Source organism: Eumetopias jubatus, unplaced genomic scaffold (assembly GCF_037043125.1).
Source record: "Eumetopias jubatus isolate StellerSeaLion01/CBP00866 unplaced genomic scaffold, mEumJub1_p1.0 scaffold_10, whole genome shotgun sequence".
Classification (NCBI taxonomy): domain Eukaryota; kingdom Metazoa; phylum Chordata; class Mammalia; order Carnivora; family Otariidae; genus Eumetopias; species Eumetopias jubatus.
In genome coordinates, this window is record NW_028274816.1 from 36,984,587 (window position 1) to 37,011,169 (window position 26,583).

General features: G+C 54.7%; 1 protein-coding gene and 1 long non-coding RNA gene across 2 annotated transcripts; one reads left to right on the plus strand and one right to left on the minus strand.

The window, feature by feature from the left end:
* The first annotated feature begins 3,948 nt into the window (after positions 1-3,948).
* On the plus strand, positions 3,949-26,493 carry IRF8 (interferon regulatory factor 8). Its single transcript, XM_028093231.2, has 9 exons — positions 3,949-4,022; positions 7,648-7,822; positions 12,977-13,160; positions 15,565-15,653; positions 16,997-17,102; positions 18,252-18,299; positions 22,763-23,149; positions 23,664-23,779; positions 24,253-26,493. Exons 2-9 carry the CDS (start codon positions 7,649-7,651, stop codon positions 24,427-24,429), a joined length of 1,281 nt encoding a protein of 426 aa, XP_027949032.2. The 5' UTR covers positions 3,949-4,022; position 7,648; the 3' UTR covers positions 24,430-26,493.
* Positions 21,763-24,436, minus strand: LOC148163185 (uncharacterized). The gene is made up of 3 exons (XR_015769158.1): positions 24,235-24,436; positions 23,599-23,859; positions 21,763-23,369 (listed from the first exon to the last, which is right to left on the minus strand). It is a non-coding gene; the product is annotated as an uncharacterized LOC148163185 (long non-coding RNA).
* Positions 26,494-26,583: the final 90 nt, after the last annotated feature.

The following is a 26,583-nucleotide window of genomic DNA, read 5'->3' on the forward strand; positions in this document are numbered from 1 at the left end:
GTCTATTTAAGGCACCCCTCATTCAGTGCTGTGCTAAGTAGGGGTGCTAACCCAGAATAAGATTTTATGCTTTATCTTAAGGAGAATTCAGTGAAATCATTCATAAATGTGTACATCAGGTCCCAAATTATGTTATAAAGATTTCAGTGTGGCTGGAGTCGTCCATGTGCTTAAAATGAGGGTCAAAGGTTGGAGGAAGAAAAAAATTAGGCTTGAGTTGGATCTTACAGATGGCGTGGCAGGCAGAATAATGGCCCCAGAGACACCTGTGTCCTAATCTGTGGCACCCAGGAATGTGTCACTTTACCGGCAAAGGGAAATTATGGCTGCAGATGGAACTGAAGTTGCTAATCAGCTGGCCTTAGGTAGGGAGAGCGTCCTGGATTATGCAGGTGGGAGATGCATGTACGCCCTGCGTAGTCACAGGGTACTTAAATGTGGGAGAGGGATGTCTTAGTTTGTTCGGGCAGCTATGACAAAATACCTACACTGGGTGGCTGGTAAAGAGCACACATTTGTCTCTCACAGTTCCGAGGTTGGGAAGTCCATGATGAAGATGCTGGCAGATTTGGAGTCTGGTGAGGCCCCACTTCCTAGACAGCTGCCTGCGCTGTGTCCTCCCACGGTGGATGGAGTAAGGGAGTTCCCGGAGTCCCTTTCACAAGGGCACTACTCCCGTTCACGAGGGCTCGCCCTCATGGCCCAGTCACCTCCCAAAGGCTTCACCTCCTAATGCTGTCCCCGTGGGATTAGGATTTCAACATATGAATTGGGGGGGCACAAACATTCCATCTATGGTAAGGGAGGCAGAAGAGAAGGGCAAGGTGATGTGATGTGGAAACTGGCCATCAGGGCTTTCAAGACGCAGGAAAGGGCCCTAAGGCCAGGAACACGGCTGGAAGAAGCTGGAAAGATGAAGGAACACAGTTCCGTGGACGCCTTGATCTTAGCCCCATGACCCTCGGGTTGGATTTCTGACCTGCAGAAATGAAAGTATATGATGTTATAGCAGCAGTAGGAAATGAATAGAGATTTGTTGGGGTTTTGTTTTTGGTGGATGAAGAACAGTAAAAGGCACGGGCTGCAGGCTGTGACCTGCTCATCAGAAGCGCCAGGTGCCACCACTTGTCGATTTCCAGGGCGGGAGGCAGAACCCCCACCCCAACCCCCGCAGGTGACTCTGGCTTCCTCAGGAGGGAGTCCACACTTGTCCTCCTAGCAAGCACCTTTCTGAGCTCTCTTGAACACCCCTCACTAAGCCTGGCTTGGAAGGTGCAAAGGAGAGGTGGGGAATGGAAAATGAAAAGCCCCTCCCTGAGAAATCTCTTCGCCAATTCCCTTATAGAGCCCCCAACCTCCCCGGCGGCCCCCCCCCCCCCCCCGCCGTGGTCTCAGGCAGCCCTCACTAATCTTAAGAGGCAGGAAGGACTAGGCCAGACCATGCAAAACTGCCTTTTTTGTAGGGCAGAAAATAGTTGAATGTCAGCAATTTCAAATTTTACATAATATTCTCATCAACACTATTGTACAGACGGGGAAACCAAAAGTTAGGAAGGTTAAGTCATTTGCTCAAGGGCACACATGTAGTGAGCCAGGAACTTGGATCTGAACCAGGGCCCCACTGCAGAATGTGCCGTTCTGACGGCGGAGATGGGCTGCGATCCATCGGGTTGGGAGGGTGTGGTTTTCAGATGCCAGGGTGAGCATCTGGACGTGCTGTGACGCCACGGGGGAGCCCTCATTGAGGGAGAGGCTGAAGCTGGGGGCGCAGCGACAAGGACACACAGGGACATGGTACAGAGGACAAGGCGTAGGTTGCTGCAGAGACCGGGGTGAAATTTCCCCGGATTATGAGGTACTGGCAGGTCATGGGAGAGGCAGAAATGGTCAGAGACACTTTTGTTCTTTGGGTCTCCTGTCCTTGGCACCGTATCCAGCCCATAGCAGTCGCTCCATCAACACTCAGTGAATAGGAACAGAACTAAACAGCTGAGGTTACAAGTTGTTCCCAGGCAGTGAGGAGTCACCACGTTGAAAATGCGGGGTTTCGGGAGCAGGTTCAATGCAAGCCCGTGTGTGGTGAGCAGCTCCTGTAATGTATATAGTGACACCTACTGCCGGCGATCCTCGCTGGGACAGCTGCAGGGCTGACTTCTCTGTATTTGTGCGCCCCCGGCTTGACCTAACTGGAGTGCCGAGTGGAAGTCTGAACACGCGTCTTTGTGCCGCGGGCAGCAGCACTGACCAGGAAGGAAATCTGGGCAGGCTGAAGGGGCACGTCGGTGAAAAGATAGGAGTATAAACATGCATGCGGGCTCTTTAAAGAATTTCTGAGTTCTGGAAGCTCGTCCCACATCATAGCGAACATATCAAAATACTCCCACATTATCCAAACATTCTTAAAGAATTTGAGCTTTGAAAAACGAGTTTTCATGGGAAATTATTTGGCGACAGGGAACTCATTTAATTTATGACTGCTATGACTTCCTGGCAATCATGGTATTAGGAAATTCTTACCAAGTGATTTCTAACTTCCATGTGGTTTTCAAATACGACCAAATGTTTATCAGCAGAGAAATTACAATTTGAAGTTGGCACGTTACGTGTTGGGGACTTTTCTTTGAACATTTATTAATTTCAAATTTGCAGCGTACTCTTTGCATTTGGGGGCCAATAAAATTTCTTTTTCAGGCTCAAATATTCTCACAGGTTCTTGAAAAGCCTAATGAATACATGGCTCAGTAAACATTGCTGCTTGTGTACGATTGCTCAACAAAGATTCCCATTCTTCTCCCTATAAGGGTGCCCCACACCTGAATGTGGGGAAACCTCTTTCCTTCTGTCTCCAGGGTTTCCTTTGTCATTTCCGTCACCAGGGCTGCCCCCCACTCTACTCCCATATATAGTAAATGCCAGCGAACATCCCAGAGGGGCTGGAAACTGGACACAGACACACAGAGGACCCTGCCTCAACACAATTGACATTTTCTGGAAAGGATTTATGATGAAAACTTCCCTAATTGGACATTCTAGCGCTAATATGCTAGACAATCCTGTTTCTACTTCTGATCTTCAGAGGGCAATGGTTTCAGATACCTTTTTATAGCTGGGCACTTTTTTTTTACACTCCCAGTCACTTGCCGGCGACTGGTCATCTAGGACCAGGTCTATAAGTAACCACAGGTCAGGTGTAAAGTTTGCGCCGTCTGGACATGTTACTAGGGGCTCCCTCCGGGTGGGGGGATGCCTCCCACGCAGCTCCAGGAACTTGGGCCACACTCACGGAGATGGGGGGGGTCACTCTGCTGCAGACAGGCCGTCTGCAGCACTGACCTCTGGGCCGCCACCATCCCAGCCGTGACTTCCAAGGATATCCACCTTGGCCCGTACCTGTGCGGCCTGACACCCATCGTCCATCCCAGAGCCCTGACTCTGGTATCTGAGCCCAGCCCCAGCCCCAGCGAGTCCGGACCTCCAAGATCCGACCTCTGCCTCTGCCCCGGGGCCCCGGCTATGCCCTGACCTCCAGCGTCCGGTCCCCGCATCGCCCCGGGGACCTGGTAGCGCCTTGACTTCCGCCATCTGACACCCACCACCCTCCCTGCCCTTGACTTGGCCGCAAGGACGCCCCCGCGGCCCCGCGGGAATTCCTGCGGACACCCCCGTCCCGCGCCACCCCCGGGACCCCCAGCGCGGACCCCGGAAGGGCAACCGGACCGTCAGCGGCCGCCTCTGCGCAAAGTGATTTCTCGGAAAGCTGAGCCCTTCGAAGAAGGCGGGCCGGACGGGCCGCGCCCATTGGGCGGTGCTGGCGGCGCATCCACGCCCATTGGGCGGCCCCGGCTGCTCTCCCGCGCCCATTGGCCCGCGCGGCCGCCGCTCGGCACGCCGGACCCGCCCCGGCTCTAGACCCGCGCCGGCGCCCGAGCCCGCGGACGCATCCCCGGAGCGCGGCAGCGAGCGTGGGAACGCGGGCGGCGGCGCCGAAGGCGGGCGGCGGGCTCGGGCGCGCGCGGCGGCAGGTAGGCAGCCCGGCGGCAGGTAGACGGCCGGGCCGGAGGGGGCCCGGGCGGCGGGCCAGCCCGGCTCCGTCTCTCCTCCTCGTCTGCTTTTCCTCCTGAACCCAGACCCAAAGTCCAGGCGTTGAGCACGGGGTGGCGGGTCCCCAAGTGGCTGATGCTTGACCAAAAAAATCCCATTTTTCTGAGAGTCGGGTTTGCATGGAAGACCGTAGAATGGCCTATCTAGTGAGGGCAAATATTGACCCCTTTATTGCAAGACCTGTTCTCCGGTCCCGCCCAAGTCCTGCTGCCTGGAGTAGCGCGCGGAGGGTCACGACCAAGAAACTGCCCGGTGACCATCCGAGTTTGTGTGAGCTAGTTGGTGGAAGCGGGTGCACACTGGGGTTTTCTTCTGCCTGATGACAGTTAACGATTTCTGAGTGGGCTTTGAGGCCCTTCGCTCTCATCATATAGCCCAGTGGTCCCTGGCAAGAAAGCCCTAGCTTTGTAGGGCTCACCGCTAACAGGAGCTTTTGGTGCAAAATGCACCCCAGGACAAAGGGAGACTTTACAAAGTGAGATATGTTGCTTACCCAGGGCTGTGGAGTGCTTTGTGAATGGAAACTAGATACTGAATGTTCCAGAATTTTAAAATAACATGTCGGGGGATATAACACATTTTTTTTTTTTAAACCTAAGTTAGGAGCTTGTTCTGAGCATGTCCTTTGGGATTATGGTAGGTTCTTACAAGAAAAGAATTGGGAGTGGTTCAGTCATTTCAGAAAGACTGGGGTCAAAGTGACAAATGGCTTTGATGCTTTTGGTCTGGGGGTTGGGGGATGTGGGGATTTGTGGCCGCCCTTGCCTGGGGCCCTGAAAGGTGTGGGAGGTGAGTCTTGCACCACCTCCTAGGCACCTCCTGGAATCTGCCTTGGGTGGGGCCACCGCAGCCTCTTATCACCTCCTGCCTGGGAAGCCTGATACCCGGGACCCATTTATTGGGAGGCAGATTAGCTCCAGATAGGACTTGGCCCATAAAGGGAATGATTATCTAAAAATCAAGGAAGAGGAAGTTATAAACATGTGACCGGGCTTATGAATTTTTTTTTCTGGCTTGACATTTGATGGGATTAATGCGTTAGCGTTCTATAAATCATAGTGGGTCATCATGGGACTAGAACCTTAGTCTTCTATTGCCACTTAGAGTCTTAGAGGTGATCTCAGTGAGAATTCAGGTGGGGCTGTCCACGTGCTTAGATCTGGTAACGTAACCTTAGTTTTTCTCTGCAGAGTGAGCAAAGTAAGACCCTCCTGCGGTGCCGGGGGGTCAGGGTGCCCTTCTGGGCTTCATTCAGTGTTTCCTCCCGTGAGCAAACAGGCTGGATTAGATGGTTTCTAAAGTATTGTCCAGTTTTCATATTATGTGATTCACTCTTCCTCTCATTGACCTCTTTCTTAACTTTATTTTCTCTTTTCCTGTCCTTATAAATCACCAAGACCATTGTCCTTAACAGTTTTGGGGGCTAAATCCATCAGAAAAAAATTTTTTTTAAAGGTTTTATTTATTTATTTGAGAGAGAGCAAGGGAGAGAGAGATCACAGATGGAGAGGGAGACGCAGACTCCCTGCTGAGCAGAGAGCCCGGCTGAGCAGAGAGTCCGACCTGAGCAGAGAGTCCGACGTGGGGCTCCATCCCAGGATCCTGAGATCATGACCTGAGCCAAAGGCAGACGCTTAACCAGCTGAGGCACCCCAAATCCATTAGAAATCTTGATAAGAAGGTGTTGACCCACTTTCTAGAAAAGCATGCATACAAACAAAATCTTGTTTTCATTTTCAGGAGGCTCCTGGAGGATGGACTCTGGTTTACAAACCTTGTGCTAAGGGGGTGAACAAAGTCCTAATGAGGGGGCACATTTCACTGAGTTTACAGACCCACACTCACCACCCCTCCTGTAGTGTTCTGGCCCCTCTCGCCCCCCTCCTGCACACAGCTCACTCCTCAAGCGAGGCGAGATTCTCCTGGCTTGCCCCCCTGAGAGGATCTGTAGGAATCAGTTCGGTGCTAGGTTATTTTCTGGGGGGTGCTCAGTGGTGGGGTTTCTTTTCTCTCCCTAGGTGTCCCTCCTAAATGTGTACCTTTCTTATTTAGAAGCATAAGGGACTGTTCAGGAATTCTGAGATGCTTGAGATGCAATTCCATTCACTTTGCCGCTGAGGAGAGCCTCAGAGAGGTTCAGGTGGTTTTCCTGAGGTCAAGTTGGAGAAAAGCCATTACTGGGTCTGCAGTTTCCAAATCCAATTCCTAATTCCACCCACGGTCACCCCTTTTACACCCAACAGTGGGCATGGAAAAGTTACAGTCGGCACTTGGGATTCACCTTCTCCCCAGGACCTGGACCCCCCTTCCTATCCCACAGCCACCTGGAGGGTGGCTGGGTTCCAAGTCATACACTTGCTTTATGGACCAGCATTGCTCTGGATGTAACCATATTCTTGGGGACATTATGTCTTGTCACTACTGATGGTTTCAAACCTATTTGCCCAAAAAGGTCACATTTTAATCAGAAGAATAGAAATGCCTTTTTTTTTTTTTTTGGTGGGCGTCTGTCCAACTGTCTAGGGGATTTCCACCCTTGTTCTTGTAAATGTGGGCTGTGCGTCGATATGGCATGATTGTTCTTTTTCTGTCTGCTGTTGGGAAAGCTGCCTGTTCTGGCAAGAATGTTCTTCCAAAGGATGTCTTTGGGCACCCTGGTGAGGTCCCCAAATTCTATTGCCTTCTGGAAGAGTCTAGCCTGGCTGACTTTGCCCTGTTCTATGGCCCCAATTGATTTCCTTGCTTTTGTTCTAAGTGGTTGTAAGAGTTCCTGAGGAAGAAAGTTAGGATAATAATACCTGTTATTTAGAGAGAACCTTCTAAGGTCCAGGCATGGCCTCAGGTACATCCTCTGAGCCCTCACCCCAAAGATGCTGAGTACTGATGGTTCTCCTGGGGCTTTAGCCTCCGGAGCTGGCACTCCAAGGTTAAATCATGATACAAGGTCACCCCGCTGGGAGATGGCGGGACTCAAACGGGACCCCAGCACTGTCTCATTCCCAAACTCTTGCTCTTACCAATAACCCGTCTGTGAAGGAACAATCCAGGAGGGATGGAGGGTCTCTTCTTTCTTGGAGCACACAGATGTCGTATTTGCTAAGAAACACTGGTCAGACTGGGCATCAGTCAGGGAATTGGCTCTCAATGAGCTGCTCATGGAAGGACCTGGAAATGTAAAGGTGATTATTCCCCATCGCATGCTAAAAAATGGAATGGTGCCCTTCGATGTGGCTTGTGTTTGCCCAAAACGGAGCAAGGGATAGGCTGGAAGGAGTATCAGCTAGGAGGGACAGACATCTGGTACGGGGCAGTGGCAGATTTCCCGGGGAGCTCTCAGTTTTCAGGGGTTTGAGGCCCAGGGGAGGCACGGTCTTCCCATGGCAGGTGGCCCAGGGTCCCAGGGTCCATGGGTTTCTGTGAGGCTGGCACCTGTGTTGCAACCCTCTGATTTTCCTGTTGGCAGTTCTCGGCTCTCAGGTACGTGGGGTGCTGTGATTAATGAGATAATATCTGTAATATCACAGAACATGTTCTTTTCTCTCCAAGGATGTGTGACCGGAATGGTGGCCGGCGGCTTCGGCAGTGGCTGATCGAGCAAATCGACAGCAACATGTACCCAGGGCTGATTTGGGAAAATGATGAGAAGAGCATGTTCCGGATCCCTTGGAAACACGCTGGCAAACAAGATTATAATCAGGAAGTGGATGCGTCCATTTTTAAGGTACGGACTCGAACCCCCTCCACTCAAGCACCAGTGGTGTCTGTCTTCCCTCCAGGCCCATGCAGGTGTCGAGTGGCATCTCTCTTATTTGCTTGAAAATTAATCTAGTTGTTTTTTTTTTTTAAGATTTTATTTATTTATTTGACAGAGAGACAGTGGGAGAGGGAACACAAGCAGGGGGAGTGGGGGAGGGGGAAGAAGGCTTCCCGCCGAGCAGGGAGCCCGATGCGGGGCTCGATCCCAGGACCCTGGGATCATGAGCTGAGCCACCCAGGCGCCCCCTAATCTATTTTTTTTCAACAAATATTGATCGAGTGCCGAATGGGTCTCCCCAAATATCCTAGGTGATTTTACGTCTATTGTATGACCGAGTTACTTCGAGGTCAGTTGGGTATTATTGGCATTTTCTCGACGGGGAGATGGAGGGCACTTTCCTCAGCTACACTATCATGTCTTTTGCATGAGAACTAACAATTGGAGAGTGAGAAGACTTCTTCAAGGCCCTGAGACAGAAACCTTTATCCCCTGGGCTGCCGTCTCAATTCCATTACGAATTCTAGGAAGGGTGTAAGTCTGTCCTTTCGAAGTTATTACTTCTGCCAGGCAGTGTAGGGTCAGCTCAGATGAGAGAGACACCATCTGTCATTGCTTCCGGGGCTGGGTCATGTTCGGGTGCCCAGAACCTGCAGCAGATGTCTAAAAATAGTCTTCCTTCCCTTGCGAATAAGAAGTACCCAAGCATGGAGAGGCTTGCTATTTACCACCGGCACTGGGTGAGAGCTTGCTCTGTGCCAGGCCCAGCCCACATAGTCCGATGTGGTAGGTGCTCCTCCTCTTGTTCTGTGCAGGCACCGAGGGGGAAGTGACTTGTCCAAGATTTCACAGCTCCTGGGCGATGGAGTCAGGCAGCCCGACCAGGAGCCCTGCTCCCAGCCCTGAGCAGTCATGATAAGCGGGGGTTACTTGCCATCATTCCTATGTTTAGGCAGAGGAATGGGAGCCAGGGCAGCCCAGCTGGGCTCTCAGGGTCCCCTGTGGGTCATCGTCACCTGCATGCTTCTCTGAGGCCCCCCACCCTGGGAGATTTGGATCCTGAGGTCAGGGTGAGCCTAGGCTTCTATGTCGGCAAAGGGACACAGCTCAGGTGGCTGACTCAGAGCCCCCCTTGTTCTGTGGGCATTTGGGGTCTGGGGAGGGGAGAGCGGGTAGGATGGGTGAGGGCGGGGCGGGCGGAGTTGTGGAAGGTGCGAATCGGACCCCAGACCGAGGTGAGGGCGGGAGCACAGGGGGCACCCCAGGGCAGCACAGGGTGCTGAGCTGGGGATGACCATCTTCTGGCCCGACCAAATACAAATGACGGAAGATCATGCCTTGGCCCCGGAGTGGGGCGCATGTAGGTGACAGCTGGCTTCGGAGGCCTGTCGGCCCTTTGGTTCTCTGTGGTGTTGGCAGCGGGGCTCCCCATTTCAGCAGTTCTGTTCCATCTCTAATCCGGGGTCCCAGATCTCTTTCGGAGACTGCTGTCAGTTACTGGCTCTTGTCCAGAAAAGTGGGCCCATGTGGACGGTTCGCCCTCACTTGCCTTCCAGGGGCGCCGTGTCGCCTGAGTGTCCAGCAGATTTCTCCCCATCAGGAGCCTGGACATTGGCAGGTGTTTACAGTGTCACTGGTATAGCTGCTTTACCATTCTTGGCGGTGCTGTGGACTCCTGTCTTGTAGAGGGTTTGCCTTTGGCATCGTGGTGAATCTCTCCTGGGAAAGACTTCAGCCAAATGTAAACGGTGCCCAGGGTCCACTGAGTCTGCTGGGAATTCGAGGTTATAGATGGCTACAGACCAGAGCTCTTCAACCTTAGCACTGTTGACGTCTCGGGCCAGATAGTTCCTTCTGGTGGGGCCGTCCTGGGCCCTGGAGCATGTCCGGCAGCCCCCCTCCCCCTCCCCACTGGGACCCGCGCGGGTTGCTGACCATGGCCAGGACCAGCAGATTTAGGCGGATGCCTGGGGTGCTGAGGGCCCGGTTTCCGGGTGACCATCACTGAGACCTCTCCGGGAGGGGAGTAGGGGCCCGACCAGTAGGCTGCATGTCCCTGGCTGTGGCCCCTGGTGGCCGTGCCAGGCCTCTCCCTTCACTCTGCTCCCTGTTTCAACTTAGGCTCTGGGGGTAAAGAAATAAAGCCCCAGATTTATATGTCTTATGCAATGCGCCTCATGGCCGTTTCAACAGCGTTGAGAAAAATGTGCAAGATTCCCAATGCTTCCGTTCATTACGCAGCCGTTCAGTGTGGCAATCTGAGAGGGGCCCATAATCTCAGCAGGAGCCGGGTGGGAGGGAGACGTGGGAGCCCCCCAGGGCTCTCGGCCACCGGGAGGGCGGCGCGCTGGTGAGAAACAGGGAAGGACCCACTTGGCGCTCTGCTGGGCCGCGCCAGCTGGTGCCCATCCTCCGAGGGTGTCTCCCCACGGCGCCCGAGTGCACCTGTGCTGGGCCAAGAGCCTTACGGGGTTTCTGGTTAAGTAGAGAACCTTTGGTATGGAACACTCAAAGAAAACCTTTCAAAAGAATTTAGTGGAGCGTGAGAAGCCATTTATACCAGAGCATTCTTCACTGCCTGCAGGTGTGATTGTGCGCCCTGCCTCGTGGTGTAGGCCGGAGACGGGGGTTGGAAGAGGCTGAGCTCGTTTGGTACCATCCTCGCGTATCCCGAGGCTCTCTTTTCCACTCGTTTTTTAAAAAAGTATTCTGCCTCCTTTTCGTGAAGCTGAGGGTTGTTTCTCTCATTGACCAGCACTGGGACCGGCCTAAATGAATTAGAACAGACATTTCAAATTCAGTAGGCTCTCAAGGAAAAAAACACAGGATGAGACAGTAATATTAAATCAGGAAGGCTTTGTGGTCCCAGGTTTACTGCTGGCAGCTGATAAGCGCCCAGGGGCGGGAGGCACGGGTTGGGGGAGGAGACTGCCCACGGGCCTCAGAATCGCTCCGTTCTGTCTGGTGGTAGCTCGAGAAGGAAGGGTCTTGAGAGATCACCCAGCTGAGCTGATCTTTTATTTATTTATTTTTAAAAGATTTTATTTGTTTATTTGACACAGAGAGAGACAAGCGAGAGAAGGAACACAAGCAGGGGGAGTGGGAGAGGGGGAAGCAGGCTCTCCGCGGAGCAGGGAGCCGGGTGCGGGGCTCGATCCCAGGACCCTGAGATCATGACCCGAGCCGAAGGCAGTCGCTTAATGAACTGAGCCACCCAGGCGCCCCTAAGCTGATCTTTTAGAGCCGGCCAGAGAGCCCATGAAAAGGCTCAGGGCAGGGCTGGAAGCAAGGTACCTCTGATGCCCACCCAGGGCTCCTCCTGACCACAGTGCCCTGCTTTGCGCTAGGATGTCCTGGCTTGCTTCATGGGTGAGTGTGACCCTCTGATGAGTGATAGGACGGTAAACCCTGCAGGTCTGGATAAAAACTAGCTGGTCCTAACATTGCCTGGAGACCCATGCTCTTCAGGGTCCGCGTATAATGTGGATTAACCAGGGGTTCTCAGTAGCGGGGTAGGGGAGTGTGTCGCAATGTTGCCTCCCCGGGGCGCCCTTGGCCATGTCTGGAGACAGTTTGATTGTTTTCTGGCCTCTGGTGGGTCAAGGCCAGGGATGCTTTTAGACTTTCAGCCACACACAGGACGGCCTCCACCCCAAAGTACGGTCCAACCCCAAATAGCAAGAGTGCTGAGGTGGAGAAACTTGAATTTAACCTAATAAAAGTTGGAAATTACTGTTCAACGTGTACGTGGTTCGCCTTCCTTGAAAAAAGTAAATCCAAGCCTGGGCTGCGATGCCGTTAAAAAAACACTGAACAACGATCGGGAGGGACCGGAGGCCATTTACTTGAGAGGGGAGTTTGTCTGAGTCAGAGAAAGGGGTGACGCTCATGCGCTCCAGGAGGAACATTCTCCTGTTCGCCTCCCGCAGCGGCACCCTGGCTCAGCTCAGAGCGCCAGCAGAAGAGCTGTGAGGTCTTGTCCCGGGGGCCGGGGTGACACGGAGTTCCTGCACGTGTGGCCCCCTGGTCACCCGCCAGTCTCTGCGACGCCTGGCTGAAGATGCAGATTCCCAGACTAAGCCCTGCTTACTGAAGGAGACTCCTGGGGTGGGGCCCAGGGATCTGCATTTCACGAGCCCCCGTGGGCGCCGGTGCGGGCATTGAGCTTGAGGACCCTGGCTGTAGGGGAACTCCACTGGGCTGACGGTCGGGGCATGGTGTTTAACACCCGACTAGGTCACCTTTGGAGGACTTGCGTCTTCCTGAGTGGGGCTGAGGATTCCCTCCAGACCTCGTGTTCACGGAGGCTGGCAGGTGCGTCTGATTTAGCCCGAGACCGAAGGTTTTCACCTGACAGCCCTGACCCCCTCGTTGTTGTGTCTGGATTCCAATTTCGAAATCTTGAAACTGCTCATCCACGTGTTCGTCTGAATTTTTTTTTCAGTTCTGCCCCCTTCTGCATTGTGGCTTTTGTAGGCTTCCAGCTTTGAGCGTCTTGGTCCTAGTTGAGGCTGTAAGGTTTGGAGAGGTTAGGAACAGCTGTGGAAAACCAAGAGAGACAGAAAACGTTTCATTGCCTTTTAAACAGGGCCCTGGGGGTGGGGCGGGGAAGGTTAGAATAAATGCCAAAATGCAAAACAAAATTTCTATTAAAAGTAGCAGGGCAGTGGATGACCACATTCAGACTTCTTGCAAATGTTCCCTTTTCATGCTAAATTTTGGCTAGGGGTTGATTTGAAAAAGCAACAAATTGTTCTTTGTTTTGAACATTGTAGTGAAACCATGTGCTACTTCCTCTTTGTGCTAGCTGACCTCAGGTTCCTGGCCCGCTGGTTCAGGGAAGGATTCGCCAAGAGGCAGATCCAAGATGTGTGTGTGGGGAGGAGCCACGGGCAGGGGCTGGCTTCTGGCTTGGCTCGGTGGCCCTGGGGGCCCCCTTCCTGGCCCGGGTCTTTCCGAGACGGAGATCCCTGAGTCCTGAAGGTCCCTGAATGCGAGCTCATAGCCAGAGGTGGCAGGACGGCAAGAACTCGCCGGTCCTGACCGTGGCCGTTGTTGCCCCACGGTCGGGGTGGAGTGGGGCTGGCCTCGCACCTCATGTGCTGCTTTCTTTTCCTTCAGGCCTGGGCAGTTTTCAAAGGGAAATTTAAGGAAGGGGACAAAGCTGAACCGGCCACTTGGAAGACGAGGCTACGCTGTGCTTTGAACAAGAGCCCAGATTTTGAGGAAGTGACAGACCGGTCCCAGCTGGACATTTCTGAGCCATACAAAGTTTACCGCATCGTCCCCGAGGAAGAGCAAAAATGTAACTATCCGTGCCGGGCGCTGAGCCCAGCAGAGGCTGCCTGGGTCTGGGGGGGACATGTGGGCGAGTGGTTTTAGCTCAGCCCACTGTGTGCTCCTCTGTGTAAGCAGATACTGAGAGCTCTTTCCCCTGACCTCGGCCACCATGTGCTGGCCAAGTGGCAGCTTCCAGTTGAGTGGGAGGTGGTGGCCGTGGGAGGAAGGGCGGGGAGGCTGCTCACCGCTGTCAGACAAGGGCTGATGGTGGGGCCTCCCCGAGGCGCGGTCACGGGGTTGGGCAGGAGCGAGTGGCCTGGGCAGGGTGGACAAGCGTTCCTTCTGTTCTAGCAATGCCCAGAGGAGGCTAGGGGACAGTTAGGTGGACGAAGTGGGGAGAGGGTAAGGTTCTTGAATGCAGTGGGGGACAATGGCACCATTGGCCTCATGGCCAGAGATTAGATACACTCGGCACGTGCTTAGATCCTGGTCATTATTTGGGAAGTCCGGGAAGTGAGGATTCTGGTTGGGCCTTCCAGCTCTAAAATCCCGACAGAGCATTCGCAAGGAGATGAAAGCAGGAGCCGCCCAAACCTGCCTCACGTACCACGGCCCTGCTGTGGCGCCCTGGTCGGACATGGCTCTTGGCCGGGAGGCAGCGACCTCCGGTCTGGCCTCAGAAGCCTTTGCGAAGTAGGGTGCTGTGTGCGGATCAGAGCTGGCCCGGACACGAAAGCTCCTTATCGTCAGGGGTTGAGAACATTCTTTTAACACATCCCTTAGCCATTAGATGTAGCCATTAGACCCCTGCAGCCAAATCCCTTGCTTCTTCCAAGCTCTTTAGTCATTCAGGAAGCCTGAAGGAAATAGAGCCCTCAGAAACTCTCCGGGGCTGTGCAGATGTTCTGGATTTGCGCTCTTCCCACTGGGGGAGGGTTGAAAATGTCCACAGAGAATTGAAAAAAGAAAAGTGGCTCTCCCAAATCTATAGTGAGCCTGGCTCAGAGAGTCATTCAACCCCTCCCCAAGGGAGCCGGCGTAAGGACAGAGACGGTGGGGATGGGGAGTGTGAGGCTCGGGTGGTGCTCGCTCCGCAAGCCCAGCTGCTGGGTGTCCTGGCCCTGGCGCGCGCCCGTAGTTTGGGGGTTTGTCAGAGGTGCTGGTCGTTTGTAGCTTCACTGTGTGTGAATTAGCACCTAACTTGACTGAGTCAGAACCATTCAGCAGTAAGTCAAACTGACCTTCCTCTGGAGAACCTGACGACCTTGACAGGGAGGCCTCGACCTTGACAGGGAGGCCTTGACCTTGACAGGGAGGCCTCCCAGCTAATGCTCTGGGAGGGCTCCGAAAGGCCAGCCCTGCATCTCTCCCCCTCACCTCCCAAGTTCTGGATAATTTTTCATCAACACCAAATGAATTGTGATTTGAGGGAGTGGAGAAGTTTCTCTTGGTTCCTCCACCCCAGGATCGGCCAAGCTTGAACTGGCAGGTGAGCCCAGCTTGTTTATAGCGTGGGGTGCAGCCAGCATCACCTGCCAGGGTGGGTTTTACAGAAGAAGCTGGTTCTCAGGGGGCAGAGGGACGCTGCATTTGCATAGCGTCTAAATGGACCCACTCTGCTCTGTACTTCAGTGGTTTGCAAGCTTCACTGGGGGTGCCCCCTCCACTCCCTACTTCCCCCATCCACAGCTTCTAGCGAATTCTTGAGTCTGTCCAAGTAGAATTGAGATTCAGTTGGGATGGAGCCATGCATGGGTCAGTCAGGTGCCTGTTGGTTATAAGACATGGCACACGGATCCCTTGATAAGGCAGATCTTTGACCTGGGGGTGGGGGCGGGGAGGAAATGAGCCTGGGGTGGGGGGCTTACTGTGGGGCAGCTCTGTGCCTGGAGGCCGTGCCTGATGGAGCAAGCCTTCCTGGTGCTCTGTGTGCACGCTCCGTCTGGTGTGTGTGCACAGATGCGCGCTGTATATTTGGAAAGGCCACAAAGACATTTTCTGTCAATTAACTTTAAAAAATGACTCCAATCTGCACACACATTTTGCCAGGAAATCTTCTGAGTGTCTTCGAATAGCCCGGCTTGTGAATGTAACCCATATGGGTGGTGAACGCCTGGCGTGAAGGGTGTCTGGTGGGCACTCCTTTTCCAGCTCAGCAAATGGGGACGAGCCACATGGCCGTCCTCACCCTCTGAGTGTTAGAAACAACAAAACCGACTTCTCCCTTTGACTTGGCTGCTCAGACAACTGAGGCAGCACGGGAAATAATTTCTAGGCCTTTTCCAAACGGTGAAGACACCGACTGACTTTTATTTCCTTCAACTCAGCATTAAAAAAACCCCAAACCAAAAAGCTGACTGTTTCTGGCCCCGATGACGGCTGTGGTGGGCTTAGTGCCGTGTGTCACGTGTCTGTCCGATTTTCCGCAGGCAAATTGGGCATGGTGACTCCTGGCTGCGTGAGCGAGATCCCCGAGATGGAGTGCGGGCGATCCGAAATCGACGAGCTCATCAAGGAGGTGAGCGGGCAGGCCGGCCAGAGTGGCCCCAGCCGTGGAAGCTGCGAGGGTCTCGGGGAGGAGTGGCATTGCATCTGCCCTGCCGAGGCATTCCGAGCCCTGGGCACTCTTGGGGTGCGGCACCTCCACCCCCCGCCCCGGTTCCTCAACTTCATCCTGGGGGCCAGGGCTGGGCTCCCTGCTCTGTGCTCCAGCTGTAAACTTGTCCTGTTCTAAACATTTTGAATGGCAGTCTTAGAAAATGCATCATGGAACCCCTTGGCTTCTTCGGTGGGCTGCACTGAACAAAATGTAAACCCCCCACGCGGCTTGGGGTGGTCCTTACGAGACGCTCCCAGTGGGCGGGCTGCCTGTCTTAGAATCTGCCACTGGGAGGCGGGTGATCAGCCTGTGAGAATTGTATGCAAACTCACTTCGTAGGCTCTAAGTAAAGGCTTAACGGGGTCTCCTTAGGCAAAATGGGTGGGGTTTTGGATGCCAGTTTTAGCTCTACAGATACCCTTTCTGTTACCATCCGCCTCTTCTGTGTTTATGGCTGTGACCAGGTGGACCTAGCGTAGCTGAAATCACCCCACACAGTCCTTATAAAAGGTGGTGTGGGTGCTATAGAAATCCTTCCTAATACTCGTGTGGCAATAGCGGAATTTTTAGGAGTAGCCCGTCGTCCGAGGATGCAGATAACAAAATGTAGCCTCCTCTCAGTGGCCTGAGTTTTGTGCAGATGGCAGATGCTGAGTTTCTGGGTGGTCTCTGGCAGCTGACCGAGTGAATTCCTGGCCTCGCATCTCCAGCAACATCCCGTGTTTCCGGCAGGGCTTTTCTGCTGACTCAGCTAAGAGAGTGAGGTGGTTGGGTTGCCACACCAGGATCCCAAGAACTGCAGAGTTCAAAATGTTGGCTAATCAGATGTATCAGCATCTGTTCAGGAATGGGCCAGAGGTCGGAAGTCCGGACGTGGAGAGGGAAGGAGGATGTGCTAAGTCATGGCAGAGTCTGTCCAGTGTCACTGTTCACTGGTGTCCCAGAACCTTCCGCCTCTCCGGGGCATCGGGGCAGCTGGATGACCTGGCCATTCCGTTTTGCGACAGGCAGTTTCACAGAAAAGGCCATGAACTTATTAGGGGTCCTGCAGAGGCTAATCACTCAGGCACATGGTTTGATCGCTATGCCCGGTGGGTTTGTCTTGGATCCTTCACGATGAGAAGTAAAACTTTCCTTTTGTCTTGGGATAAAGGTGACAGTATGTCTTGGTTAAGTCTAAACCGTTCATCTCTACAAACACCGGAGTCCTACTCTGGAAGCGCAGTGACCACAGCACTCTTCTCTCGCCCCTGTTCCTATAGCCTTCCGTGGACGATTACATGGGGGTGGTGAAACGGAGCCCCTCCCCGCCAGAGGCCTGCAGGAACCAGCTCCTCCCAGAGTGGTGGGTGCAACAGTCTGGCGCAGGTGAGGATGGGCCTCGGGCCTGCCCCACGTGAGGGGGTGGAGGGTGGGGGGCGTGGCACTCACCCCCTTTCTGCCTTCAGGCAGTGGGGGTCACGTGGGGCCATGGAACTGTGGTGATCCCTATTTTATTGAAAGTAACTGAGCCCCCTACACCACTGCCTCTTAGGAGGGCACAGGGACCCTTCCCCCAGGAGGGCTCTGCTTGCCGTCTGGGCTCCTGGGAGGGTCGGAGGGGAGGGAGGGGCGGTGGCAAACCCCTCCCAGACCAGAGAAGAGACGGGCTTTTGGCCACACTCAAGCTTGCCACGTGGGCCTGCCGGCCACTCTCCTAGGACATCAGGGACCCCTCAGAGCCACGGGGAGCCCAGGGCATCAGGAGAGGAGCGGGCCCAGGGCCAGGACTGTGCAGTTGCTCAGTGGGAGCCCTGGATTTGAATCCCATGGAGGGGGGGTTTGTGTAACTTAGTCAAGTCTCAGTCTTCTCATCTGATGGAGACCCCAGGACCTGTCCCAGGGGGTCACAGGGGCTGAAGGAGACATTCACGCATTTATCAGCTTCTGATGCCTCCACCCCACCTTCCCACTCGAACAGCTCTCGTCCGCATGCAGGGATTGCTGTGCCGCCTCCCTTGGGCTCTTCCCCCCACTGTTCCCCCGTGGGAAACTGGGAGGTGACTCTGGCCCAGCTGACTTCAGAGGTCGCCAGGCTGTCAGGTGGCAGTTTGGCCTCGGGGGCCCTGGGCGAGCCCCCCTCCCTGCACTGTGGTGACACCTTGGGGAAAGCTAGCTCGGGCCCCAGGTCCCTCTCTGGAGACAAGGCCTGGATGGTGGGCATGCAGTCCCGTGATATTTTGGGAGCAGGGCCTTGGGTGGGAGGAATTGGGACCCCAGAGCATCACACTGACCCTTGGTCAAAAATCACACAGCACAGAATGTTTCTTCTCCCTCTTTCCTGGTTGAGTTGAGGTCTGGTTTACGAAACGTGGGTTACCGTGCTGGTGCGGGGGGATTCCCAAATTCAGCAGAAGCCTGTGGCAGGAACTAAGGAGGACACCATGTGTGGCTTTTAAAGAAACTTTTGGAGAGGGAGCATTTGGGTTGTTTCCCCACACAGCTGGGTCTGAATCTGCCTCTCGCTTTCTCCGGCAGGCTTGCCGCTGGGGACGGGCTACGCTGCGTACGACGCGCACCATTCAGGTATGGAGCCGCGCTGGGCTGCGCTGGCGGGTGGGACATGGGTGCGCTTCGAAGGCAGAGCTCAGGGGACCTGTGTGGGCGTGCCCAGGTGCATGGACGAGCCGATCTGGTGTCAGAAGTCAGGACCCTGATTCCTCCTCCTCACTGTTTGCTTTTGGAGCAAGTGAGGGGCCGGCCTTTTTGAGGTTCTTCTCGGATTGGACCAACAAATAGATCCAAAGAGGTCTTTCTGCATAACCTTGCAGGAGAAGAGCCTGGGGACAGCTCGGGCCCAGCTCTGCCCCTCTTCTGTGACCCCAGGCAGAGTGATTTGAGACTCAGAACCTCACTAGAGTGTGGTGAGGATTAAATGGAGTGTCATTAAAAGTTTCTGGTAGGGACGTCATTGGTCAACAAATGTCACCAGTGTCTGGTGTCATGAGTGTCATGAGTATCCATTTGTTTTACTCTCTTCCACACTCAAGTTCGTAATGATACTAATGAATGGTGATGATGATGATGGGGATGGTGCTGCTGCTGGTGGTGGTGGTGATGATGGAGATGATGGGGATGAAGGAGATGATGGGGATGATGGAGATGATGGTGGGGATGATGGAGATGATGGTGGGGATGATGGAGATGATGGAGGGGATGATGGAGATGATGGGGATGATGGGGATGATGGAGATGATGGAGATGATGGAGGGGATGATGGAGATGATGGTGGGGATGATGGTGGGGATGATGGGGATGAAGGAGATGATGGGGATGTTGGAGATGATGGTGGGGATGATGGAGATGATGGTGGGGATGATGGAGATGATGGAGATGATGGAGGGGATGATGGAGATGATGGGGATGATGAAGATGATGGAGATGATGGTGGGGATGATGGAGATGATGGGGATGATGGTGGGGATGATGGTGGGGATGATGGCGATGATGGTGGAGATGATGGAGATGATGGTGGAGATGATGGAGATGATGGTGGGGATGGGGATGGGATGATGGAGATGGCAGTGGGGATGATGGAGATGATGATGGGGATGGCGATGATGATGGTGGCTGGCATTACTGAATGCTGACTAGGTGCCAGGATCAGTGCTGAGACCTTAATGTCTGCATCCCGTACTTCCCATCACCCATAGAGATGTGCTCTTGCTCTTCCCACTGCACAGGCTCAGAAGCCCTGGGTCGTAGCGCCGTGGGCTGCAGAGCTGGGATATGGCTTCGGGCTGTCCCATCCTTGCTCCTGTCCCTCATGGTCCAAGGTGGCCTCTGGTACATTTTTGTCTACTTATGTTGGGGACTCCAACGTCCTGCCAGTGGCCCCTGGAATTTGCATTCTGGCTCCCTGATGGGGCCTTAGAGCGAAGGAAGCGGTGTCTTCCCCAACAGCTGTCAGTTCTATGAGAAATAAACAGCCTGACTCATCAGGATGGACCACAGAACGTTAAGTCTGGGGGACCGGAGGTCTCTTGGTGCAGAGGAGGAAATGGGGCTCAGAGAGGTGTCTGGACCAAGGCCCTCATGGGACGGGTGTTTGGGGCAGTGGAGGCAGGTTCCCACCCAGGCAAGAAGAGGACACAGAGAAGCGGTGTTACTGTTCATAGCGCTGGTGTCACTGCAGAGCCATCCTGCACACTGGGGCCTGTCACAGAGGAGGGAACCCAGACTTAGAGGTTAAATCGCTGGTCAAGCTCACCCAGCTGGTAAGCAGGTGGCCGGGGTCAAAGCCAGGCACCTGGCTGCCTCTTCTGGGAGGCCCTGGCTCATGGGGCCAGGCCTCTGTCCTAGTCAGCTCTGGGCTGTGGCCGGGGCAGTCTGCTGACCGGTGCTTTTTGGGGGCAGGAGGGGAGCCGAGGGGCACGGCTGAGGCCTCTGGGCGAGGAGGAAGTGTGCTCGGTTGCCCCAGAGCTGTTCCAGCACGCAGCGGGTGAAGCAACCCGTAGCGCTGCCTCACACAAGGAAAAGCCTAACATGCTCTTCTAGAAGTTGTGGACTTGGGTACCCCTGTTCCGGTCACCCTCCCCCCAACCTGTGTAAATAAGTCGATGGCAGGGGTCCCCCGTTCTCAGCTCCGCAGGGACGAGGTGATGAGTGACCTGGTGGGTGAAGGGTGGCAGGGAGGCTGGATGCCACAGCCTTCAGATGCCGCCGGGCTTGATTTCCCCATTTTTCTGGAGAGATCAGAAGTCTAGGTTTTTATGTGAAACCTTCCCGAGTGAAATGTTGACCACAGACCTGCGTTAACAACGCCCCAGTGTGCTGGCAGATCCAGATGCGCCCGTGGCTGTGTTCGCGACGTTCGGGGGTGAAGGCGGGGGCTGAACTCGGACAGCGGGGGGCACCGTGCTGAGGACCACAGAGGCAGAGCCAGTCTGCTGGGGACGAGGGAATCCAGTGTCCCCAACTCAGCAGTCATGCTGTCCAAGCAGACGCCTTCGCCCGTCTACACCTGTTTCCTTACCTGTAATAGTCACCTCTGCCTCAGGGCCGTTGTGAGGATTAAATGTGCTCATAGGTCCGGTGCACTAGAAACAGCACCTGGTATCTACTGCAGAGACCCGGACTTAGGATTTGGAACTTCAGGAATCTCATCTACACAGCTAGTGGCTTGTCCTGTTAATCCTGATTTATCTAGTCGTAGCTGCTCGTGGGGTGCTTACGTGTGCTGAGTGCAAACATGAGCTCATGCCATCCTCAGCCGCCGGAGGAGGTGGGTGCCACTATTCTCTCTGCTGATGGGGAAACTGAGGCACAGAGTGGTGAAGTTGCTTGCCCCTGGTCACGCAGCTGGGCTCCCATGTCAGGGTGCCTGTGCTCCTAGCATTGTCCCCTGGTTGGCGGGTGGCTGTTGGGGGGCAGGACAGGTGGCGGAGGGCTGCCGAGACTTGCGGAAGGTCCTGGTGGTGGCTTCTCCTCTGCGGCTCACCTGTCGGGGGCAGTGGTCCTCGCTCAGGCCCTGCCAGCTCGAACCTGCCCCCAGCTATGCTGCCCTGTGGTTCCGGGGCCCCTGGGAGAGTCTTGCATGGGCATCTGGGGAGCTCCCCCGGAAGCAGCCAGTCCTCCCGGCCGTGAGGCACCGCTAGGGGGACAGCGGAGGCAGCGACAGGGCAAAGGTGTGGAGTGGTGGTAGAGTCCTCTGCGACGGCGTTCAGGATTGTTCTGGAGTGAAGGAAGTGGAGCGTGTCAGCCCCGCCGGGCTTGCTTTCCCCATTTTGCAGATGTTACAGACCCAGCTTGGTGGGCAGGATGGTGAACCGGGTGTAACAGGGCGCGAGGTCACATGCCGGCGCTGCCGTTTCCTGGCCGGGCGACCCCACCTGGGCCTCAGTGTTCCCACATGTCACATGAGTGAATCGGACTGGGACACCTGAGCTCCCAACTCGGCATGATTCCAGAATGCTGCTTAACTCCGACATGGGAGAAAATGGAGCCATTGGACGGCGGCGGGGGAGTCTTCATTCCTCGACTGAGCAAATGATTTTTTAAAAGATTTATTTGTCAGAGGAGAGAGAGGGAACACAAGCAGGGGGAGTGGGAGAGGGGGAAGCAGGCTCCCCGCCGAGCAGGGAGCCCGATGCGGGGCTCGATCCCAGGACCCCGGGACCACGACCTGAGCCGAAGGCAGACGCTTCACGACTGAGCCGCCCAGGCGTCGCTGAGCAAATGATGCTTAAGCAGAGCCCCGTGGGAAGGGCCCAGGGACCAGCTGCGCTCTTCAGAACTCTGGTCCCATGGCACCACCTGCCTGAGGCCCGGAGACCTGTTTTCTCCCTTTAAGAAGGAGTTTGCCCGGAGTTGGTTTTAAGGATCCACCCGCAGCAAGCTGGGGCTTCTTGAGGTGACCAGAGCCTGAGAGAATATTGTGGCGCCCGCCGCCCTCCCTCAGTCCCTCTGTGTAGCACATGCGGGGAGACGTTCACTTAATTTGAACGTTTTTCAGACTCCTGAGAACAGGTGTAGATGAAGGGTTTTGGATTCACCATTTGAAATCGCCGGAACCCCAAGGGGACTGCATTTGTCAAGGAGAGGATCGCGTCTTTGGTTCCCCTGCCCTGGAATGCGAATCTCGCATTTGCGTCGGTGATGAATTCGGGAGCAGGCCCCTTGGTTACGTAGCACGTGAGACAGTGTGTGCGTGTGGCGTACGTGCGTATTACAGGACAGCGTGGGAGAGTCAGTCACATTAGGATCGGGGAGGTGGAGCGGTTTTACGAACTTCTAAACTGTACGGGTCAGCGCCACCTCCGCCGGGAGAGTGGAGTGCGCTGTGCGGGTGTTTTACATTGAGTCATTGGTTTCCTCAGTAATTCTGTATATTCATGCATGCTTAAAAAAAAAATGCTTTCTAGAAGGGTGCATGAACTTCCTCGAATGCCCAGAGGTCCCAGGCACCCGAGAACTGAACCCGCCCCTGCGCCGAGAGGCCTGGCTCCCCCTTCCCTGCAGCCCCTGACCGGTGCCCCTCCCACCCGCAGCCTTCTCCCAGATGGTCATCAGCTTCTACTACGGGGGCAAGCTGGTGGGCCAGACCACCACCACCTGCCCCGAGGGCTGCCGCCTGTCCCTGGGCCAGCCGGGCCTGCCAGGCACCAAGCTGTACGGCCCCGAGGGCCTGGAGCTGGTGCGCTTCCCGCCGGCGGATGCCATCCCCAGCGAGCGGCAGCGGCAGGTGACGCGGAAGCTGTTCGGGCACCTGGAGCGCGGTGTGCTCCTGCACAGCAGCCGGCAGGGCGTGCTGGTCAAGCGGCTGTGCCAGGGCCGTGTGTTCTGCAGCGGCAACGCCGTGCTCTGCAAGGACCGGCCCAACAAGCTGGAGCGCGACGAGGTGGTCAAGGTCTTCGACACCAGCCAGTTCTTCCGAGGTGGGTCCCGCTGTCGGCATGCTGCCCTGAGCCTTCCCCTTGTGTTCTGTCCCTTGAGGCCAGGGTGGGCCCGTGGAGGAGCAGGGGACGCGGGGTGCAGGCAGCAGGAGGGCCCCCCCTGGTTCCGGTCCAGCTCGGTGCTTGCTTGCCGAGCAGTCCTGGGGAACCGCTCTGTGCCTCTGCGGGGCCTCGGATTAGCATCCCGCCCTGGGTGCTCCTCCTAGAAGGTCAGGGTTGCTGCAATCAGACCAGCTGCATTGCGGCGCTGGCTCCCTGCTGTGTCCCCAGTGCTCTCTGCACCTGGAACAGCACCAGCTCGGGGCAGGTCTCCTGCCACCTGGCCTGAGAACTCCCAGCGGGGTGGGGGCGGCTTCCCTGGAGAAGCGGTGCTATAGAGGGGGGCGAGGTGTGGCGTGTGAGCTCAGGTGTGCAGGCCCTGGGGTGCCTACCTGGGGCAGAGGGGAGTGAGGCTGGGAGCTGTGGTCAGCGCCCCCTTCCCCCTGTGTCCTCCCAGAACTGCAGCAGTTCTATAACAGCCAGAGCCGGCTTCCCGACGGCAGGGTGGTGCTGTGCTTCGGAGAAGAGTTTCCGGATATGACCCCCTTGCGCTCCAAACTCATTCTCGTGCAGGTAAGATCTCCCGGCCCACTCCTCGGGACTCCGTTTATACTTGGGCTGGAGAACAGGCAGCAGGGACTGGGGGACTCCACCTGTGGACAGAGGCAGGCCCGGGGGAGACCTCTACATGGGGCTTGTGGATTCTTACCACCTCTGTCCCTCTGTGTTCTCCCCCTGCCTTAAGTCAAAACGCCCTTTCTAGGAAGGTTTAATTGCCTCAAGGTCTGAGAGACAGAATAGACTTTTCAAGCCCTTATTTAATCTAGTCAAAGGAATGCAACTCTAATGGTGGAATTCTGGACACCGGCTACCAGGTTGGGACCGTAGACTTTGCAGCAATACCACTTGCCCTTCCCTTGCACCTGCCTATCTGGGACTCATGTGGAGGTTCTCGGCACTTTGGGTAATCAGAGAATCTGGCCGGGGTCCGAGACCGCCCCACCGCATTTCCCACCTCCACGTCTGACCTGTGCCCGTCCCTCTAGATCGAGCAGCTCTACGTCCGGCAGCTGGTGGAAGAAGCGGGGAAGAGCTGCGGTCCCGGCTCCCTGGTGCAGCCTCCTGAGGAGCCCCAGCCAGACCAGGTCTTCCGGATGTTTCCAGACATCTGTGCCTCACACCAGAGACCTTTTTTCAGAGAAAACCAACAGATCACCGTTTAAGCCTCTCTCTAGGGCACCCCGTCGCACCCCGTCCTGCCCACACCTCGTGTTTCATTATTACAATTACTATTGTAATTATTTAAGGATGTGGATCCCTGTGACCTGGGGCGGGATGCCTCACTCGGCTCTTAATTTAGTAAGGGCGTTCCCTGAGGACTTGACCTTTATACCTGAACAGGAGAAGCATGACTCGACTCTCAAACATTGAAACGTGCCCCCCAAATGACCTGGATGCTGTAACTGTAACCTGTGATTCAAACATTTATTTCCCCTAATTATCATTAGTTGCTAGATTCTTTCAGCATTTGGGGGTAACGGATATTTCCAAAGGCTTACCCTTCAATTTTACTAGCTCATAGCTGCTTCCTGGAAAAAGATTTGAAGATCAGCTTGTCAGAACAAGGCTGCTTTTTGTCTTTACCTTGTGTTAGAGCGATAGATTCATGATTTCATACGCTTGATTCGATGTGGAGTCTTTTTTTAAACATGTTAATAAGATGCCGAAATACTTAGATAACAATCTCCCTTCAGCAAGAGAAAGCACAACGCCAGGCTTGTTAGAGGAATGGACACCCTGCCTAGGATGTCCTGCCAGGCGGCCGTGTCCATCACCAGATGAACTGGTGTGTCCTCACCTTCACACCATGAAAATCTTCCCTGTGGGCCTTACTGCCCGGAATCTTAGAGCTAAATTTTTCATTTCTATAATTAAATCATTCCCAGATCCCTTGCTCTTTTCTTCTTGCTAAATGGTTTTGACCTGTTTTAAAAATACACATACTTTTACTTGTCCTATTGTAAACTGCTTTGAAAAAATTTTTTTTTTTTTTATAAAGTGAGCAGGCTATAAACCACAAATTCAAAAGGTAATGGTAGATTGTACAAGCATTTTGGCTGTGCCTTCCATTCAGCGAACCCAGAGCCCAGGCGGTGGTGGGGAGAGGGTGGGCGTGGCTCGGGCGTATTGGAGGGGGCGTCACCAGCACCCGGCCTCACCACCCCGGGCCTGGGGGGGATGGTAGCAGGGACAGCGCCTTCCCCCGCGCTGGGACTCCTTGAGGTTCAGGGTGGCCTGGGGCCATACCCAAGTCTACTCTTCTTCAGAGTCCTATGGTGAGACACCGAGGGGAGAAGTCCCAGTTTTAGCCCCAGAAGAACTTAGGCTGTTTGCTAGCAAAGATGATGCATTTACTACCCCACGCGTGTCAGAAGGGCAAGGGCAGGTCAGCCTTGCTGCTGGCCATCTGTCGCACACATGACACATCTCCACAATGGCTCCAAAAACACTTTCATGATTAAAAAGCACTTGGACATTTTTTTCTGGGGGGGGGGGAATATTTTGCTCAGTTGGGGTACCTCTTCCCCGTGTCCGGGGTGATGTGCCAAGACGGGCGGAGGTTGGCCAGCCAGGTGAGTGCGGAGCAGGTGTCTGCCGTGTGCCCCGGGGAGCCAGCTCCGCGCTCAGTGTGGCCACCAGGCGGGGCTGGGGGCTCTCCTTCCGCGCTTGGGGGTGCGGTGGGGTGGGGAGAAGGGTCTTTGCCCCACTTCTTTATAACCCAGCCTGGTCACCACCGGCCCCGGCTCGGTCTCACCTGAAAGGGCAGGAAGGGGCCTTACCTGTCAAGGTGCGCTTTGCGAAGTGGGAGAAGCTGGGGTTTCGGGGACAGGGTTGCCTCCTGGCAGCCTCGTAACCATGAGTCTGATTTAAAATCCAAGCCTGAAAATCCCCGGTCACATTCCCTGCGGCCGCTTCTGTGAAGGTGGTGGAGCAAGACTTTGTCATCGTAGGTCCCTCGCACTGTGTTTGAATCCACCTGAAAACATAGGGGATTTTGCAGCACAAGTAGCTTTTCCTTTTTGGCCCACAAAGCCAGCATCACATTTTTAAGGATAACAGATCTGTTTTCTGAAATTATGTCCGAACAGTGGGTTTTGGTGTCTAGCTCAAACAAATGGTAAAACATAGATCTTGAATATGCTAAATGAATATTTATTTTTGTATCCACTTAAAACGTATATTGATCTTTTTTGTTTATTAAAATAAAATGCCCTTTTAAAAGCTGATTGATGCTCTGTGTTTTAAGCCACTGTAAAATGTTTCCTCACTTAGGGGGAATTAAAAAACAACACTGCACTGAGTTTTAAGGATTTTCT